This window comes from Vigna unguiculata, chromosome 5 (genome assembly GCF_037176805.1).
Source record: "Vigna unguiculata cultivar grain cowpea cultivar isolate G323 ecotype 2 chromosome 5, ASM3717680v1, whole genome shotgun sequence".
Taxonomy (NCBI): Eukaryota; Viridiplantae; Streptophyta; class Magnoliopsida; order Fabales; family Fabaceae; genus Vigna; species Vigna unguiculata.
The window spans coordinates 8,289,546-8,307,816 of record NC_140796.1 but is presented as its reverse complement, the minus strand read 5'-3'; the positions used below and the strand labels follow the sequence as shown (position 1 = coordinate 8,307,816).

At 32.2% G+C, this 18,271-nt stretch overlaps 3 protein-coding genes across 4 annotated transcripts; all 3 read left to right on the top strand.

Annotated features, from left to right (window-relative positions):
* The first annotated feature begins 4 nt into the window (after positions 1-4).
* LOC114183766 (RING/U-box superfamily protein) lies at positions 5-1,403 on the top strand. Its single transcript, XM_028070894.2, has one exon. The coding sequence runs from the start codon at positions 692-694 to the stop codon at positions 1,226-1,228; it is 537 nt and encodes a 178-aa protein (XP_027926695.1). The 5' UTR covers positions 5-691; the 3' UTR covers positions 1,229-1,403.
* Positions 1,404-6,972: 5,569 nt separating this feature from the next.
* LOC114186116 (uncharacterized) lies at positions 6,973-7,921 on the top strand. Its single transcript, XM_028074142.2, has 2 exons — positions 6,973-7,408; positions 7,567-7,921. Exons 1-2 carry the CDS (start codon positions 7,088-7,090, stop codon positions 7,831-7,833), a joined length of 588 nt encoding a protein of 195 aa, XP_027929943.1. The 5' UTR covers positions 6,973-7,087; the 3' UTR covers positions 7,834-7,921.
* A 4,368-nt stretch (positions 7,922-12,289) lies between these two features.
* On the top strand, positions 12,290-17,551 carry ATSIK (Protein kinase superfamily protein). 2 transcript variants are annotated; one of them, XM_085674002.1, is made up of 6 exons: positions 12,310-12,556; positions 13,328-13,788; positions 14,379-15,046; positions 15,586-15,843; positions 16,438-16,557; positions 16,708-17,551. In XM_085674002.1, exons 3-6 carry the CDS (start codon positions 14,420-14,422, stop codon positions 17,344-17,346), a joined length of 1,644 nt encoding a protein of 547 aa, XP_085530128.1. In that variant the 5' UTR covers positions 12,310-12,556; positions 13,328-13,788; positions 14,379-14,419; the 3' UTR covers positions 17,347-17,551. The 2 variants fall into 2 exon arrangements, with proteins under 2 accessions (XP_027928794.1, XP_085530128.1); XM_028072993.2 differs by lacking the exon at positions 13,328-13,788 and having other exon boundaries at positions 12,290-12,556.
* Positions 17,552-18,271: the final 720 nt, after the last annotated feature.

The window sequence follows — 18,271 nt, the reverse complement described above, 5'->3', positions numbered from 1 at the left end:
TCCCAGTTCAAAAGATAAAAACTTGCATCATATATTCCCTCAGGGCCACTCCTACCTATTCATTATGTATGTTATAAATGTAAAAAGTTGTACTAATTTAACCATTAGTCTTAGTTTGAGTATGTGGTTGTGTTAATTAGTCAGACAAAAATTGTTGCTAGTACATGTAGTATTGTGTCGGATTCATGTAAGAGTGTTTTTTGTGAAAGACAATACCAAAAGTATATGGGTAGAATAGGAACTATATATATGTTATATATAGTGAAATGAAATTATAGGTAAAAAAAAGTGTAGAGTCCAATGTTCTCTGCAATCTGGAACCTATTTTGCACTTTGCTTTTGTTGTGTTTCATAAGGACCATGCATCTCTGTGGAAAGAGTTAAGCTGGGAATCAAGCAGCAAAACGGTCCCCAGTTCAGATAACAACCACCCTCCAAAACAAAATTTCACCCTTTCATTTTCCTCATCTCATCACCCCAAAAGAAAAAGCTAGGGATTCTCCAATTCAGCCCCCTTCTTCCGTGTCCTTCACTATTCCCAATCCTCACAAGAACACTCACATAACCCAAAAATCACCCACCCCAACACAACCCCATCAAGATTTCAGCACAAAGTCTAAACCTTTTCACAAAATTGAAGAGACCCAGTTGATATTTTTTTTTTCTGTTCGGAGTGAGCCATCGATCAACCATGACGCAGCGGCGGTTTCTGGAGACGGAGCTGAGCATGCCGCCGTCGTACGGCAACAACACGCGCGACACGTTCATCAGCGACGCCAACTTCGACACCAACATGGTCATCATCCTGGCGGCTCTGCTGTGCGCGCTGATATGCGCGCTCGGGCTGAACTCCATCGCGCGGTGTGCTCTGCGGTGCGGGCGGCGCTTCGGCGACGAGACGGAGGAGCAGGCGGCGGCGCGCCTTGCCGGGACGGGACTGAAGCGGCGTGAGCTCAGCCGCATCCCGGTGGCGGTGTATGGTGCCTCCGGCGAGACCATCCCGGCCACAGAGTGCCCCATATGCCTCGGGGAGTTCGAGAAAGGGGACAGGGTCCGAATGCTTCCCAAGTGCAACCACGGATTCCACGTGCACTGCATTGACACGTGGCTCCTCTCCCACTCCTCCTGCCCCAACTGCCGCCACTCCCTCCTCGAGAAACCCGCCGCGCCGGAGAGTGGGTCCCGCCGTAGGAGCGACGTCGTGGTAGTGGTGGAGCCGCCGAGTTGAAAGACAATAATATCGTGAAAAAGTTTTGGTGAATGGAGGTTGAGAAATTTAATGTTAGTTGTTAGAGTAGTTATTAGTTGGTTATTAATAAATTTGAAGTGACCATCCTTTTACACACGTTTATTTTTATTATTTTTTTTTAAATTAAAACATATGTTAATGTTTGTGCTGTGTATATTAGTATGTTGGATTGGATACAAAAAAAAAAAATCTTGAAAATGTGCATAATCTTAGTGGTTTTTTATTTTATTCGTGAGCACTACCATGCCATTGATAGATGATATGCTAAAGTCATTTGAGTAATTATTAGGGTTGATCAGTGTGGGATTTGAAGATTTTATACACTAAATTTTATAAATTAAAGCTATTTAGAGTGCATTAGTTGTGTGGATCAATAGAAAGGAGTTCAATAAAGATTCTTTATTAAGGGCTTTGGAAGGTGTTCCAAAATTGAAATGGAAGAAGATAGAAGCAAGAGTAAGACTACTAGACTTCATATCAATGTTCTTTTTCTTCTTTTTAGGGTTACTTGTAGATAGTTTTTGGTCTTAGTTATTACTTATTTTCTTTTGGTTTAGGAATGATTTTGATCTATAAATTGTTTTTACTCATTAAGCTTGTGTATTTTAAAAAACAATGCAAAAAAAAAAAGTTCAATTTTCTTATAAAGTCTTCAAATTCTCATTTCCTTTCCTCAAAATTTTCTGAGTGGATTGAACTATTTCAATCAAAAATCAACTTTTATGCAAAATTAAATTAAAAAACTAATTTACCCTGTCTAAATCGTACACCCTATAAAATTCTTCATTTTTTTCAAAATTTTCTAAATATTTTATTTCTGAACTCTTAAAACTATTTTATATTCTAAAATCATCACAAGCTCAACAAACATTTCAATAACAAAAGAGAACTTTAGCATTTTAGACAGAAGAAAACTAATAAAATTATCAACTCTTTAGCATTTTGTACATAGATCAATCTAAAAATTCAATTAAAATTTGTGTTTAAGATTAATAGTTGGTTTGAGGGTACTACCTTCAGGAGAATTGTGTTTGACTTTATTTAAGGTAAGACAATACAAAATGGTTGTCGTAAAGGAGTGTAAATTAATGAATAAAGATTGAGTATTATTTAAGTTTGATTAGACAAAATGACATAAACAACCTTTAAGTTTAATTAATTTGTTTGGAAAACAAAAACTTATGATTTAAGTTTAACTTATCTAAATAAAATTTTTTTTCTTAAATCTTATCCATAACTTGATTACTCATATAACCAATAATGTCTTGAATTATGTTTAAATGTATTAGTTTAATTCAAACAAAAAAAAAAACATTAAGATAAAACAACATTTACTTAGTGCTACTCCTTTTCCTTATCTAAAATTAACATTTTTTACTATAACAGGCATCAAATCAATTAATATCTACCTTCTAATAGTTAAGTATATAAAACTCAATTGGACCCATATATTTAACCATTTAAATTTCATATTTAAAATTATTTATTTACATAAACTAAATATCTCTTATATCAAACATTTGATAAATTTATTTCAAATAATTTACTAAGAATTCCAGCATTTATATAACAATTATAAAATACTAGTAGCTAGAAGATTGGTTGGTGTATATATAGAGAGATGCATTGAAAATGAATTGAAGTACCAATTTTGAGTTTAGCTACACATAGCTATCACGTGAACCAAAATGATGTTGCTACATGTTATCTTTGCTGGGACCAACTTCATGATATCTCAGTATGGTTTTTCTCTTATAGTTTTTGGACAAGTTATTTCTTAAATTAATACTAATATAGTCTAAGTGCCGTAGATAAATGTGTCTCTAGAATGTTGCAATCATAAATTGGAGAAAAATGATGAATAAAATAGTATTTAATTGGTGCTTGGAGTGAAAAAAAAAATGATATTTGCATGAAAAGAGTGTAGTGTGAAAATGGATAATCTTAATTGAAATATTTGGATGAGATTGAAAAGGATGCATATAAAAACTTGAATTGGTGAATAAAGAAAAGCTTGGATGTTATGAAATATGATTTTGGATTGTGGAATGCACATGGAAGTGTTATAGATTTACCCATAAACTAGACATATTAGGTATCATATCAACACTGCCACCTTGCAATTATTTGCTACTATCTGTCATTTTAACTTACCCAACTCTCTTACCAAGCTTGCATCAACCTAATACTTTAAACCTATTCAATCAAATATTATAAGTTCCCTAGCTATATCTAAACATATTATACTAATAATTTAAAGAGAACAAACAAAACTTATAAATATGTTTTTAGGTCACCAAAAATCTTGCCAAAATTAAAATAATAATTTGATTTTTTTTTCTTAGCAGATATTCTTAATCTAGAAATAGAAACTGATTTCCTTCATTTAACAACCTCAAAATAAATTTAACCACTGTAAATATAAATCATTTATAATACTTAAAACTATTGCAATTTTTTTTTTCGAAGTCTTCTGTTTTTCTCCTTCAACTCTAGTTAAATATATCTACTTTTATGTGTCATGTCAAAGGAGTATTATAACACAAGTACAAATACAATAGAGTTAAAAAGGAGTTTAATTGTTTATCACAAATCACATATATTATTCATTAAATATTTCTCAAAGATTAATGTTAAACCCTAGAAAATAGCATTTTAGAAGTGAAAAAGATTTAAAAATAGTGAGACTCGATTATTTTAATGTTAAAATATTTTAATATAAATAGAATTATTCTAAAAGAGTTTCATTATTTTAAAACACACTATCTCTTTAGGTATCACTTTTTTAGAATTATCTGACTTCTCTAAGAGTTTTGTCTCTCTGGTTATCTGATTGCAGAACCGAGACCGTAGGATTGATCATCTCAACGAGCTCTTCAAGTTTGATCGGTCAGTTTTTCCATTCGCGTAAGTTGAGTTTTCGTCCTCTTTTTAGTCTACTTTTGTTTTCTATCGCATATCCTGATCGTTCTTGTAATGTTTCTTTGTGTAGATAGAACATCCTGTGAAGTTAGAGGTGTTTTGACGTTTATAAAACGGCCTAAGTAGGATAACAGGTAAGGGAAGCTAGTTTTTATTTGTGTGCGTGAGTCTGACGAAAATTAATGGTTGCATGTTGTTGCTTTTAAGTTAAGAAATGAGATTGGCTGTGATTGAGGAATTATGATATAGCATGTATGATGGTTGTTATCTAGTATGATTGATATTGACATGGTTGTGTGATTGATTAAGTTTGGTAATTATCATGAATTGTATGAGTGATTTTGGTATGTTAATTGCTTAATGAATCCTGTATGATTGGTTGATTGATTGTGAAAGAATTTGGTAAAAAGTAGGATTTGAGTCATTGATCAAATTGGTACCAACTCTTATGATTTAAAGACTATTTTAGATCAATACATAAAGGAGGAGTACCAATTTGAGCTATGAAACAGGTCTTGATTTCCCAAAATCCTTAATTTGAGATTGCTGATATCTGATACAAGGCTAAGCCTCATGTGGCAGCGCTGAGCGCTATCTAATTTTCAACATTGGTAAAATGAAGATTCCTACTTCGTTAGTCGTCAGATTAAGCTGAAATTTTGACAGCTGATCCTAGACACGTTAATCTTCATTTTGACATGGGGGGTCTTTGTTTTGAACTCTGTGGTTAGAGAAATGGTTTTCACCGTTTGGGTGTATTTCATGTATAGCGCTAATTGCTCTGTTTTCCTATTTTTGTTGTTTTGGTCACTGTGGATGTTCTATGTATACTTGAATTGGATTTTATAGTCCTTATTGCTATAAATTGAGATAAAATTGTTATTGTGTTATATAAGATATAATTGGTATGAAATGTTGTGTGAGCATGTGAAGTTATGATGTTTAAGGAATTTCAAGGAGAAGTTCCTAATGGTGATGGTTGTGGTAGTATTGTTAGTGTATGCCTTAATATGGGAGAATGATTGGTGGGAGGTATCCTAAACTCTAATAACCATTCACACTCATATAGAGTAAAATGAGTTATGTGGTGAGAGTGGTAGGAGGTCATAGTCTTTAGACTTGTTCTTTGGTTATAGGCTTGAATGGGACTAACCTTGTGTGTGTGGTTGGGTGATGACCCCTAGTGGCTAGACTCTGCAAAGTTTAGCAACCCTCACAGGTGCACACCTCTTGTGTACCCTATATCAACTCTAATATTGTAACATTTTTCAAATAAATATAAATGTAGATAATTAAGTTCTCACTTTTTTTCTCAATTGTAAATTTATAAAGTATTTTAAAATAATATCAATTAATTAATTAAATGTTATTATAACATTGAAATAGATAAAATTAATTTAAAAATTAATATTTTAAAGTAATATTTTAATTTATTTTTTTATTTTGCATTCCGGTGAAGTCATTGCAAATTAGAAAGATATTATTTGTATTCATGAAGATACCGTGAAGATGAGTTATTAAATCTTGTTTTAAGAAAATGAATTACTTTTAACTTTTTTTTTTAGTTTGAACACTTAGAAATGCAAAATGCAGAGAGAATATTGTATTCATTAGAATAGTTGACGTGTTATAAAAATAGAAAGAAATATAAAGTAAAGGTGTGTAAATCCAAAATTTGTAAACCATTCCCTACTTCACCTTTTCTAGCTTACACATAGCAGCCCTCTCAAGGCCACTAATTCATTATTCATGTCTCCCAATCATGTCATCAAAATTATTCTATAAAGCCATGTGTTTTAATTTCTATGTTGTTTCTCTTTAAGGTAGCATTCGAAAAAATTATGGTTTTTGGTCAAACATAAGATTATATTTTCAAAGAGTAAAAAGATGTTGAGAAAAAATAAGCCGCATAGAATATTTGAACCTTTTTCATTCAAGTTTTTTCTTCCACCACCCATATCATTATTAACTGCACCCCTTTGTTAACAAAAAAAATTAGAATACTTTTTCACTGTCATTGCAGAAAAATCTCATTTTTTATATGATGCATTTCAAATGTTTTGAAAAAGTTATTTCGAAAATTTTGTTTTGAGAAACTCGTTCTAAAATGTATAAATTATATTCTGAAAAGTGTTTTTTTGAAAATTTTATTTTGGAAAGCTTATTCTAAAATGTATTTTATAAGTTCTATAAAACTACTTTAAAAAAAATTATTTCAGAAATTCTATTCTAAAAATTCTGTTCTGAAAATTTATTCCAAGAATTTCAAAAACCCTGTTTTAAAATATTTTCAAAAGAAATAATTTAAAAATCACTTTTAAAAAAACAAAATAGTCATGTAAAAAATGATGGAATGTAACTAAAAATTACAGGAGTGCCAAAAAAATGTCATTTCTTCGTCATCTTTTGTTCATTTTAAAATTAAATTTTATATTTTAAAAATTCGATTCCGAAGTAAGTAGAAGATACTCAATAACTTAATGAGATAACAAAATAAAAATCTTAAATTAGAATATTATAATTTTGGGAAAAATAACCTAAAAAAACAATTTTTTTCAATGAAAAAATAATTGAGAATGTGTTCAGCAAACGTAAGTGATACTTAGCTCATCACACTACAATTATTTATTTGTTTTCATAATCACGTAAGAAGTATACTTTATGAAGATCAAATTGTCTATTCAACAAAAAGAAAGAAAAAAAAAATCTGTAATTGTAGGAATAGGTGAAAATGTGAATTAAAAAAGTTTATTAATGAATAAAGATCAATCGTAATAAGACACAAAAAAAAAAAAAAATCCCTTTATTCCCAGTTCCTCACTCAATTCAAAACTGAAAGCCACCAACGGCTCCTTAGAAACCAAACATAGGGTACTGTTTCTCTGTTACAGTACTTTCTTTCCACTGTCGTTGGGAATGCTATCAGAGAGACGACGACAACAACAACAGCAACAATCATGGAAACTCCAAGTCACTGCCAAAGCCAACAACTTCAACTTCCGACTCAGATTCGCCGCCGCAACTTACAAACCCACTTGGAATTTCTCCTTCTTCCGCCTCTCCATTCTCCTCAAGCTTCCTAAATTCGCCTTAAGATTCGCTTCACACCCCACACAACACCGACCAGGATTCTTCGCAACCAAATTCATGAAAATTGTCCACAAACTTCGACCTAGATTTCCCCGAAAGAAGGAATCAAATGTTTCATATCCAAAGGTTAATAATCTTACTTATCAGGTACAGATCCCTTGTAAAACACAATCTTTATCTGATAAAGTAGTTTTATGGTTGAGTTAGTACATGCCTAAACTTATCAAGGTTGAATTTTTCTTTTCAATTTCACTACCTCGTGATAATGAACAGGACTAATTCTGTTGAGTTCGCTGTGGTTACAGGACCCACTTCGTGTTGGCTTTTGGGTTATGGGGATTCTAGCACGCGTGGCTCGATCTATCAGCAACAATGGTCAGAGGGGAATCGTGATGCTTGGTTCTGTGGGGTATTTGTTGCTTCTTTTCTGGAGAATGAAGACAGTGAATTTAGTAGCATTCTTAGTGGTGGTGGGAACGATATTTTATCACTTGTTTATTAATTTTGATTGTAATTATTGTTATTGGGAGTACATGGGAAGGTCATGGAATAAAACGGTTAATCTCTGGTAGATATGTTTCGTGTTCATGAGGAAGCTTTTAAGGTTGTCTTCACATTGCTGTTTTCAAGGTTAAGTCACTTTTCTTTTCTTTTCCCGCAGATTGTTTTTACTGTGTGAATCTGCATCTTTCTATAATTGTTTGTGGGTTATAATTGTTGTTAGTTTATGAAAATTTTGTTTCATAGTAAGAGAAGTAAATTTAGTAGATTAAGTGCTTGGACTAACTAACCTAATCTAGATTATTGAAAATGACGAAACAGAGTTGTTATATGTCAGTGAAAGATGAAATTTTTGGATGAATGCAATGATTTTGCAGAGCAGAGAATTTCAGCTGCAGAGGATCCAAATTCCATGTAATTATATTGATTTGGAATCTCTTTTAGAAAGGACGTTTGACGTGGTAAATCACATCCTAGTTTCTGTGTTTTTTTATTGATTTGACTGAATTTTCAGGGTAAAAGTCATTTGTATAAAAAATAAAATAAAATGAACAAGTCAAGTAATTCCTTGTTTCATTATAAAAGTATTCTCTTTTTTTTTAGTTATTAATATATTTATCCAAATATGCTAAGCAAGATTGTTAATATTATGTTATTGAGTTTTGTTTACTAATATCTTAATATATCAGTTAAACATTTTTATAAAAATAAAACTCTTGAAAACTCAAATGTGTATCAGACATTACGATACAAAAGTATATTGATAATATTTTTAATATAAAATATTCTGTTTACTCTTTAACGAATTAAAGTTATGAGTATCTTTAGTTTTTTTTTTTTTTTATAGTATAACTTCATTATTATTATTATTATTATTATTATTATTATTATTACAGATATTTTTAAGATAATGTCTATGTGTGGTTAAGATCTTCAAACATGTAGACATTTCAAGATCTGCATTATATGTATTTAAAATATTGATATATTTTGTTTTTGCATGTCACCTTATGTGTGTGTGATTCTTTTAGGAAGATTTTCTTTATCGAATTATTTTACTTCAACTCCTATAAAAAAAAATGTCAAAATAAAATTTGTGTTGTCTACTTTTTTACAATCCCAGCAACACATCGAAAAAATGTTGATAATATGTATATGGTGGACATACCATGCTATGTAGTGAGAGACATTTTTGTTAATATAAATAATATTAATCCTAGAAGGTTTACATAGCAATAAGGGAGGTGGCAAAAGCAAAGTATAAAATGGGCATGATATGGGTATTTCTTTGTAGCTCAACATAGTTTTCTTTTGGAAGCCCGACATGTTGATATTTTTTTTCTTTCACTTTCCCTCATTTAGTTGAAAACAAAAATAGAAACGGCCATTAATGCAATTTTTTCTTCTAAAAATTCCATAACTACTAACTGCACCACCATAACATCCAAGGGATTATAAAATACCTCTGCATCACACTTCCTCTACAGTTGCTGCGATCACCAACTACCCATTCATCTTCCATAGCTATTTGAGAGGAGGAAAAAGAGAAATTTGTTATAAAAAACTAATCTTAAAATACATTTCATATGTTCTGAAAATTTTATTTCGAAAATTTTGTTATGAAATATATTTCATATGTTCTAGAAATATTTTTTCGAAAACTTATTTTAAAAAAGTCGTTTAATGAGGTATTATATAAGTTTTGAAAAATGTGTGTTGAAAAAATTTATTCCCAAAAACTTCTACTATGAAAATCCTATATCAAAAATCATGCTCTAGAAATTGTAGAAATTTTGTTTTAGAAGATTTATGAAACAAATAAACCGGAAGTGACCTTCATAAAAGATAAAATGGTCATTTTAAAAAATATGGACTGTAAGTAGAAATAATTTGGGTGCAGGAAGAAAAAGGCTTTGTTAGACTAAGTAGGACTTTTAAGCAGATTAGAAAAGTTATACATAAAGTTTTTGTTTTTACATTCTAGATAGATTTTCAAACAGGTTCCTAAGTAGGACTTTTAAGCAGATTAGACTAATTTTTTATTTTAATCCAAAACAAGAATTAGCCTTGTCAAAAAGACGTATTTGGTTTTATTAATTTCCCTATCACTATTACAATATAAATACCACACATAGGCCTCTATATTTTTCTTTGCATAACATTCTCTTTTTATTATTCTCACAATTTCTTAGTTTTTATGCATAACGACCCCCAAGTATTGGTTTCTAACAAGAAGAAGTCTTAAAAAAACTGAGTTAGAGTGTAAGATATTAAAAGTTATATTTAAAGGATATTAATTGAGTATTTATTTTTATTTTCTATTATTTTAAATTAAATTAAATTATATTTAACTTTAGAAGAGTTAAATATTTTCATGGGAACTCATTAATCTGTTTTATTTATTATTATTTTCCATTTAAGGTGGTCAAACGTTGGTCCATTTTCCCGATAACACGAAACAACAAAAGGCTAGTTGTTGAGTTGAGCACTTGAGCGTTTCGAGTGGGACCCACATCTCTATTTGATAATTGAAATGAATCAGAAAATCCATGCCACGCGTACATGGCGCGTGGAAAGACAAACATGTTGATGTCAGGTGGGACCCACGGGACCTTCTCTACCGTTGCTCTGAGTGCTGCGTTCGAATCGGACGGCCCAAATACGGAGTCAAAGACCTATCATGATGGCTCTCTTTGACCAACACATGCCCTTTTTAAATTATTGTTAGAAAATGAAATATAAAAATTTCGCTACTTTGACCGGGCTGTCACCCTCAATCAAGATGAACTTCGTTGAAAGTCGTGGAGCACCGTGAAAGTACGAAATTGCCCATGGGCCCACCTCATTATTTTTTTTTGTTTCAATTTTTTTGTTGGGGTTTCAAATTGGAAAAACCCAACAGATCCTTGGTCCACCACAAAGAATATGTGAAACTTTTGTTCTTTACCGTGATAAAATTTGACCACAGAACTTGAATTACTTCGAAAAAAGAGAAAGTTTGAATTTAAACATGAATATTTACCAACAAAAGTAATTTTCATGATTGTATTTCACAAGCAACGAATTTGTAATTAAATAAAATCTTTTTGAATGAACTTATTTATAATATTATGATTTTTTTTTTAATTTCATACATATTTAAGACATGTGTCAGTATAATATTTGAATTGAATTATTTATGCTAATTCGTTTCCTAATTTATATATACTAATATCTTCGTAAGTCATCAAAGTCAGCATACAAATGTAATATGAGAGGAAAAATATTTGAATTAATTATATTGCTATATATATAGTTTTTTCATAAATATGTTTTATTTATAAACGAGTGTGTTTGAAATATGGTCAAGCATTACATAATGAAATTTAATTATTAATTTTTTCTGAGTTGAACTTTAATGCTCTTAAACTCAAATAAATGGTTGAGTGAAAACTTAAATAAATGGAGATACCAAAAATTTAAGTCATGGTTCAGTTAAAACTAAATAACTGGAACTAAAACTTTAAAATGTTTGTTAAAGACAAAAAATAGTTAGATGTTTTAGTTGAAATCAGCACCTTTAGAAAAGGAAAATACATGTTTAGCATTTTTAATAGAAGAAACTTTCATTTAGTATTTATCACTTCAATTTCACACATTTATAATTGAATAAAAATAGATTGTAAAAGGTCTGAAAGTGTGAAAAAAAAAAGTTTCAGTTATGATTTGAAAAAAAAAGAGGTGTTATTTATTGGTTATAGATGATATAAAAAAGAAAATGTAGAAAAAAAAAATATAGAGTGACTTATATGTAACTTTATAAATTTTATACCAGAGTTTTGTGTATAAATTAAATTATTTATGACAATTACTTTCTTAATTATCCGTTACATATTTCGTAAATTATCCAAGTCAAATGAGACGAAACAAAGCATTTAAATTATTTATATACCTTATTCGTATAAACAATTAATATTTTTTCCCTTTCATTTCATAGTCGTTAAGTTATACTTCTTTTAAGGTTGAAGTTTAGTACTCTTAAACTGAAATAGAGATGGTTCAGTCAAAACTTCAATAAATGGAGATTTTATATAATTATTTTTGTGAATATATTAGTGATGAAATTAAAGTTGTATACTGAAAATCAAAGGTGAAACTTCCTTGTTTGGTACAATTAATATTTTATACGAAAAGGAAACTTCCCTTTAAAGTCCCTACATTGAAACCAAGAAGTTATGGAAACATATTTTTTAATATGCCTATAAATGCATTCATTAAAACCTATAAAAACATGGGTGGTCAAAGCAAGAATTGTTAAAAAAGTCGAATTAATCAAAGTTCAAACAAAAATTCAAAAGCATGGTAGTTTGCTAGGAAGGGACATAAAAGGTAATTTCTGAGGGAAAAAAAATAGAAGGAATTGAAAATGAAAGGAAAAAAAAAGTGAGGGCAAAATTGGGAAAAAAGGGGAAAAGGAAAAACACATCTTTTGTTTGTGTTTAATGAAAATATTATTTTAATGAGTTAATTAAATCTGGGTTTTGGTTAGGTTTGACCACTGCTCATTGGGTTCCAATTTTTCTATCTTTTTCTCTCTCTACAATTCTAAATATTCCTCTAATCTCTTTCTCTCTCCTCTACTTTTCCCTCTCTCTCTAAAATCTTCACTTCTCAGCTTTTCCAATCTGCTTTCTTTGACTGGACAAGGGGGTTTTCGTCGACGAATCAAAACCACAAAAAGTTCCGATTTTTACCCATTTCGCTGCCCCTGGATCGCTTCACTCTGAGTTGCATGAGCTGCCATTTCTCTCAAAGGTTCTTTAAATTTTCATTATTTGCTTTCGATTCGAGTAATTTCGCCGTTTTCCGTTGAAACTTTGTTTCGGAGTTTCATTTTTTGCTGTTTTTTTTTTATCTACGTTTTTCTGTACTTTGATTTATACGTTAGTTTGTTGTTCATTTTCTTCTTGATTTTTCTATTTTTGTTTTATTTGGAAAATTTGTTGGAGGAGATCAAACTTGGCGGCTTGGATTTTTTTTATCTTGATATTGTGGGAAGAAATGGGATAAATGGGTTTGTCTGATTCTAATTTTTTTTTACGTTATGGATCTGAATTGCTTTTCACTTAGTTGAATAGATGGAGCTTGTTAGTATTTTGCAATTGGGTAGTTCTGGTTATTTAATGGGGCATTTGGTCTGTTTACATTTTTGTTTCTTCAGCACTTCAGAAAATTGGGAAGTGAGATGGGGGAAATTGAATTAATTTTACCATACTATTTTATGGAAATGTAGTGGACACAAGTTAGCTGTAAAGGTTATAGGGTGGCCGGTTGACAGATTGGTGATTAATTGTAGTGTTTCGCTTTCAATTTATGGTGGTTGGTGCGTATGTGATTGTGCAAGTCTTAAGAATAGGTGACTCTTAGGAGTAGGGAATGGAAAGAGAAATGAAACTGAAATTCAGGAGTGAAGTTAAAGCATGTTTTATTGTATTAAGATGTTTTGTCACTGGAGAAATATAATTCAGAAAATTTAAATAGTGAATAGCTATTTTGGTTCATTAAAGATTCTCAATGTGTATGTAGCTCTGAAGTATCTGATCCGGTCCCCTGACCAGAGATCGCCATTCTAGGACCAAATTGATGTTTCCGAATTTTTTTGAGGATCAAATTTGATGTGAAACGTTGATACACAGATATTAGTAGTAATGGTAGTTGGAATCGCTTGAGTTGTGATTCGATCATGGTAATTGGAATCACGTGAGTTGTGTTTCAATCCGAGTCCTCACTTCATTGATACAGATCACATGGACTTTCCTTATGTTACTGGAATTTCCTACCAATTGCTGGAATGATAGGACTATCAATTTTTCTGTGTTCTCAATGTTATGAATCTCTAAGGGACATGGAGCCATGACTTTCCTTATGTTACTGGATGAAGAAGGTATGGTGTGTGGGTGGGACCAGATTCTCGTCGGTGCAGTGTCTTCCAAAGTAGTTCTCAGTCATGCTCAGATGCAAAGGTGCGGTGGACCAATGATCAGAGGGTATGGGCCCTGTGGATGATCCATTGATGACAAATCTCTGATGGGAGAATGCTTTCACATTGACAATTTGGGTGGGGGAGTGGATTAGATATGAATAAAACAAAGTATCTGAGGACAGAGAGTCAGAGTACTTTCTGAAAATAAATTATTGTTTGTAATGCAGTTAGCCAGTTTCTAGCAATTAATGTTGATGGAGATAGAATCATGAAAAGAATCCTATAATTAATGTACATAGAAAATGAAAACAAAGTTTGATAATTATTATGTGCTAATGTTTTTTGTTATTTTTAATTATTAGAATATGATTATTCATGAACCTTACGACCGTGACAGGTTCTGATTCATGATTTGATAGGCATGGTTAGGCACAAATTAGGAGAAAAGTTATGACAATCAGTTTCCCTTTCTTGTTTCCTTCCAAACATAACTGTACCAAGGGATCTATATCAATGAGAATTCAAACTCATACTATGTTTTGAAATCACGCCGTTGCATTACTTGTGGATTGTCAATTTGTGGTTTACGGAACTGCACAAATTTGTTTTAGATATTATTTTTTTATTTATGCAGCTTTTATTCTGTTTTTGCAGGCATAAAGAGTTCTCTGCAACAACCAAGTTCTGTAAAAAGAATGGGGTGTTTCACTGTATTGAAGAGCAAGAAGAAAAAGTCTGATCCGATTACATATGTTAAACGTGTAAGCCATAATGAGCATCTGCCTGCAGTGCTGCCTGAACCTCAAACTCGTACTCGCTCACTCCAGTCTGCTCCTCCTAGTTTTAAGACCCGAGTGAAACCCATTCAACCCATTAGTAAAGTCAATAACAACAGAACAAGAACATTATCTGCTCCATCAACTCTTGATGCCGCAGAACAAGATGCGTTGTCCTCAATTGAGTATGAGGAACAAGAAGAGTCTAAACACCGAACTGGATCAATGAAGGAGCGTTCATCTAGTCCACAACCCTTACCACTCCCATCCCCACAGGGTGGTGCTGTATTGAAGGCTATTGGAAGCTTTAAGTCAGTTACAGCTAGTGGTCCTCTATCTGCTTCTGGACCTTTGCCACTTCCACCTACCGGGTCACTTCGGAATTTTCTGTATGATGAAATTGCCGCTGCTTGCCACAATTTCTCTTCTGATAGATGCATGTCAGAATGTCTTTCATCCACCATATATAAGGCTTCCTTTGGTGATGATGTTTCAAGTTCGAAGAAGTTTGAAGCCACTGTCACACGACTTCACCCATCATCTCAGGTACTTTTCTCCACACTACGGTACTTAAGTTTCATTTATTGATATTATGTGTGGTAATTGCTGATTGGGTCATATTAATATCGGACACTTCTATCACCAAATATATAGAAATAATGCCTTGTTATCTTTAGAATGGACAAAATCTAATGCCTTATGTCTTTGAGATATGCTGTAAGCCTTGTATTGTGTTCAGTTGAATTTAACCCATACACACATCAGGAGAATTAGTATGGACATAAGAGTAATTAATTACAATAACCTTTTCAACATTTTTCCATTTAACTTATTATTAAACAGGGTCTCATCATGGTTCATCTTGTTATCCTCCTCTTATGTCTCCATACATAAGAGAGTGCTTAACCATAACAAATCAAAGCTTGAAATTGTTATGAATTACGCATTGAATATCTGCTGATTGAAACTTAATTATCGCTTATGGTAGCATTGTGTTATTTTTTTGTCTCTCTTTTTTGGACATTAAAAGAATTTTAGGAACCTGAACTTTCTAAAGTGGTCTAAAAGTATCTGTCTTCTTTCAGGGCTTGAAGGAATTCATAAATGAAGTTAATACTCTTGCATCCCTGCAACATCCAAACCTCTGCAAATTGCTAGGATTTCATGCTCGAGAGGCTTCAGAACATAGAATGTTGGTTTATGAGAGACTATACCATGGAAGCTTGGATCGCCTATTGTATGGGAGATCTGATGGGCCATCAATAGATTGGAATACAAGAATGAAAATTGCTATATGTGCTGCACAAGGTTTAACTTTCTTGCATGAAGAAGGGCCATTTCAGGTACAAAAACAATAATAATAGTCTTATCCTACTAGGCAAGGTTGAATATGTGTGTATTATATACATTGTCATTGGATTCAACCACACCAAATTCTTAGGAATATTATTCATTCAGGTTTCTTTTAATAATTTCTTACAATATGCTTGGTCTCCTTTACCCCTTTTCACAAATGCAAACACGAGTGCCTCTAGTGGACTGTCTTTTTTTGTGTCTCTAAACAATCTTAACTGAATTTTAGTTTTCTTTTTGTCAATATGTGCTAGACCACTATTTTCTTGTATATGATAATTCCACATCTATGTTCTTATTATATACATCCATCCTGGCATACTACTACCACAACTCTTTTTTCTTCGTTAAAAGTGTAGCATTATCAACATCATAGGCTAAAGTTGGTTATATGACATTAGAAAAAAACTTCACTTTGGATCATATGTATGTCTTTCCCATTTGCGTGTGGAGTTTAGATTTCATCATGCTTTTGTTTTTCATAATTTGGAGTAAATGATTTCAAGGATGCTATTATTATTATTATTAAAGTTAAGTATACACCAGTTTTTAATCTTCGCTGACACACTTCTTTCTGTCTGCAGGCAATGTATAATGAATTCTCAACAGCCAACATACAGATTGACAAAGATTTCAGTGCAAAGCTTTCAGGATACGGTTGTGTTGGACATATTCCCGAGGAAGAGATTTCAAGCAGTTCATCTGTAAGTTCTTCAAGTCACAAGTGTTTTCTGTTGTTGTACTAAGTTCTAACCATCAGTGGTGATTATATTTTTCCATCATTCTCTACTCATTTGTTTTGTGAATATCTGTTGCCATTCATGATATTCATGAATTTATTTGTTATTGACCAGGCTGTTGGAAACCTCTCAATGGAAACACTGGAGAAAGGAATGCTCACCCCAAAGAGCAACGTATGGAGCTTTGGAATATTCCTTCTGGAGCTACTTACAGGAAGAAAGAATCTTGACAGCCGTCACCCGAAGGAAGAGAGGAATCTAGTGAAGTGGAGCCGGCCGTTCCTGGCCGACAACTACCGTCTGTCGTTGATCATGGATCCTCAACTGAAGGGTCGGTTCCCTTCTAAAGCAGCAAGAACAATAGCTGACATTGCACAAAGATGCCTCCAAAAGGAGCCATCAGAGAGACCTACCATGAGAACTGTTGTTGAGCATCTGAAGATGATACAGGATTTGAAATACTCATGCAGGTTCCCTCTGCAAGAGCCAGCAGCATCAAACTCTGGAAAACATATGTCAAGATCACCAAGTCTGAATGGCATGATCTGCCCAGTACCAAGGTTGAATTTCTCACCATCACCACCATCTGGAGTTCCAGCAGTAGCTGTTTCACCTCCAAGATGGTCTGGTGGAGTGCCTCTTCTTCCACCTCGTGCATGTTCTTCCAGTCTCTCTCTGGAGGAGCTTGATAGGCAGGAAAGCCGCAAGTCATCATCCTCAGCCTCTAGAAGGGCTAGTGTTGAAGGATTTTGATTGTGTATAATGTTCATTTTTTATTTATTATTTTTTTTCGTGTGATTCAACACAAATTTATAGGAGATAAAGATGTGGTTCCTCCACCTTTTAATCCCTCAGTGTGATGCCGAGAGGATGTTCTTTTGTAGATAGTGCAAAGGTTGGTTGAGTGGGTTCAATTAGTTACCCCCATTTATATGAAAAATTATATGCTCTTTTACCATTTTTCCTCCTCTCTCTGCAACTGCAACCCCAAAATAAAACAAAATCTATGGCAATGGCATCGGAGAAACTATCTTTGCCAATATGCTTAATCTGTTCTGTGATACAAGAACATACAATCATATTTATTTGGTCATGCAGAAAAACAAGAAGCATGATGCCTTGAAGGTTTAAAACTATCAAATTTTCAACTACTCATGCGATCCAAACCATGTTAATTATCAGATACAAATTTGACTCCATGTTATTGTTGCAGTGTAATGAATAATTTCCTCAGATAGTTTATGTTAGGAATTTTCAAGTCATGTCAACTAACTGAATTAGACTTTTTTCTGACATTCAAATATAGTGTTCAAGAACTAAGTTCATATCTTTTTAAAAGAATAAAAAATGTTTTTCTTAAATTTTTGGAACCAAAGGTAGTATGAATCTAAGCTTTAGTTACTAAAAATAAAATTAATTTTTTTCACATCAGTTTAAGAGAATAAAAAATGTTTTTCTTAAATTTTGGGAACCAATGTTAATGTTAGTATGAATCTAAGCTTTAGTCACTAAAAATAAAATAAAATTTTGATGGGTGTTATGAATTGATCATCAATCGAATAAATACAATCGAATTAATAAGATTTTCAATCTTATTAATTCGATTATTAGTATTATGTTAGAATTACTTATAAGAAAAATTATTTAAATATATATATATATCTTTTTTTATTCTAAA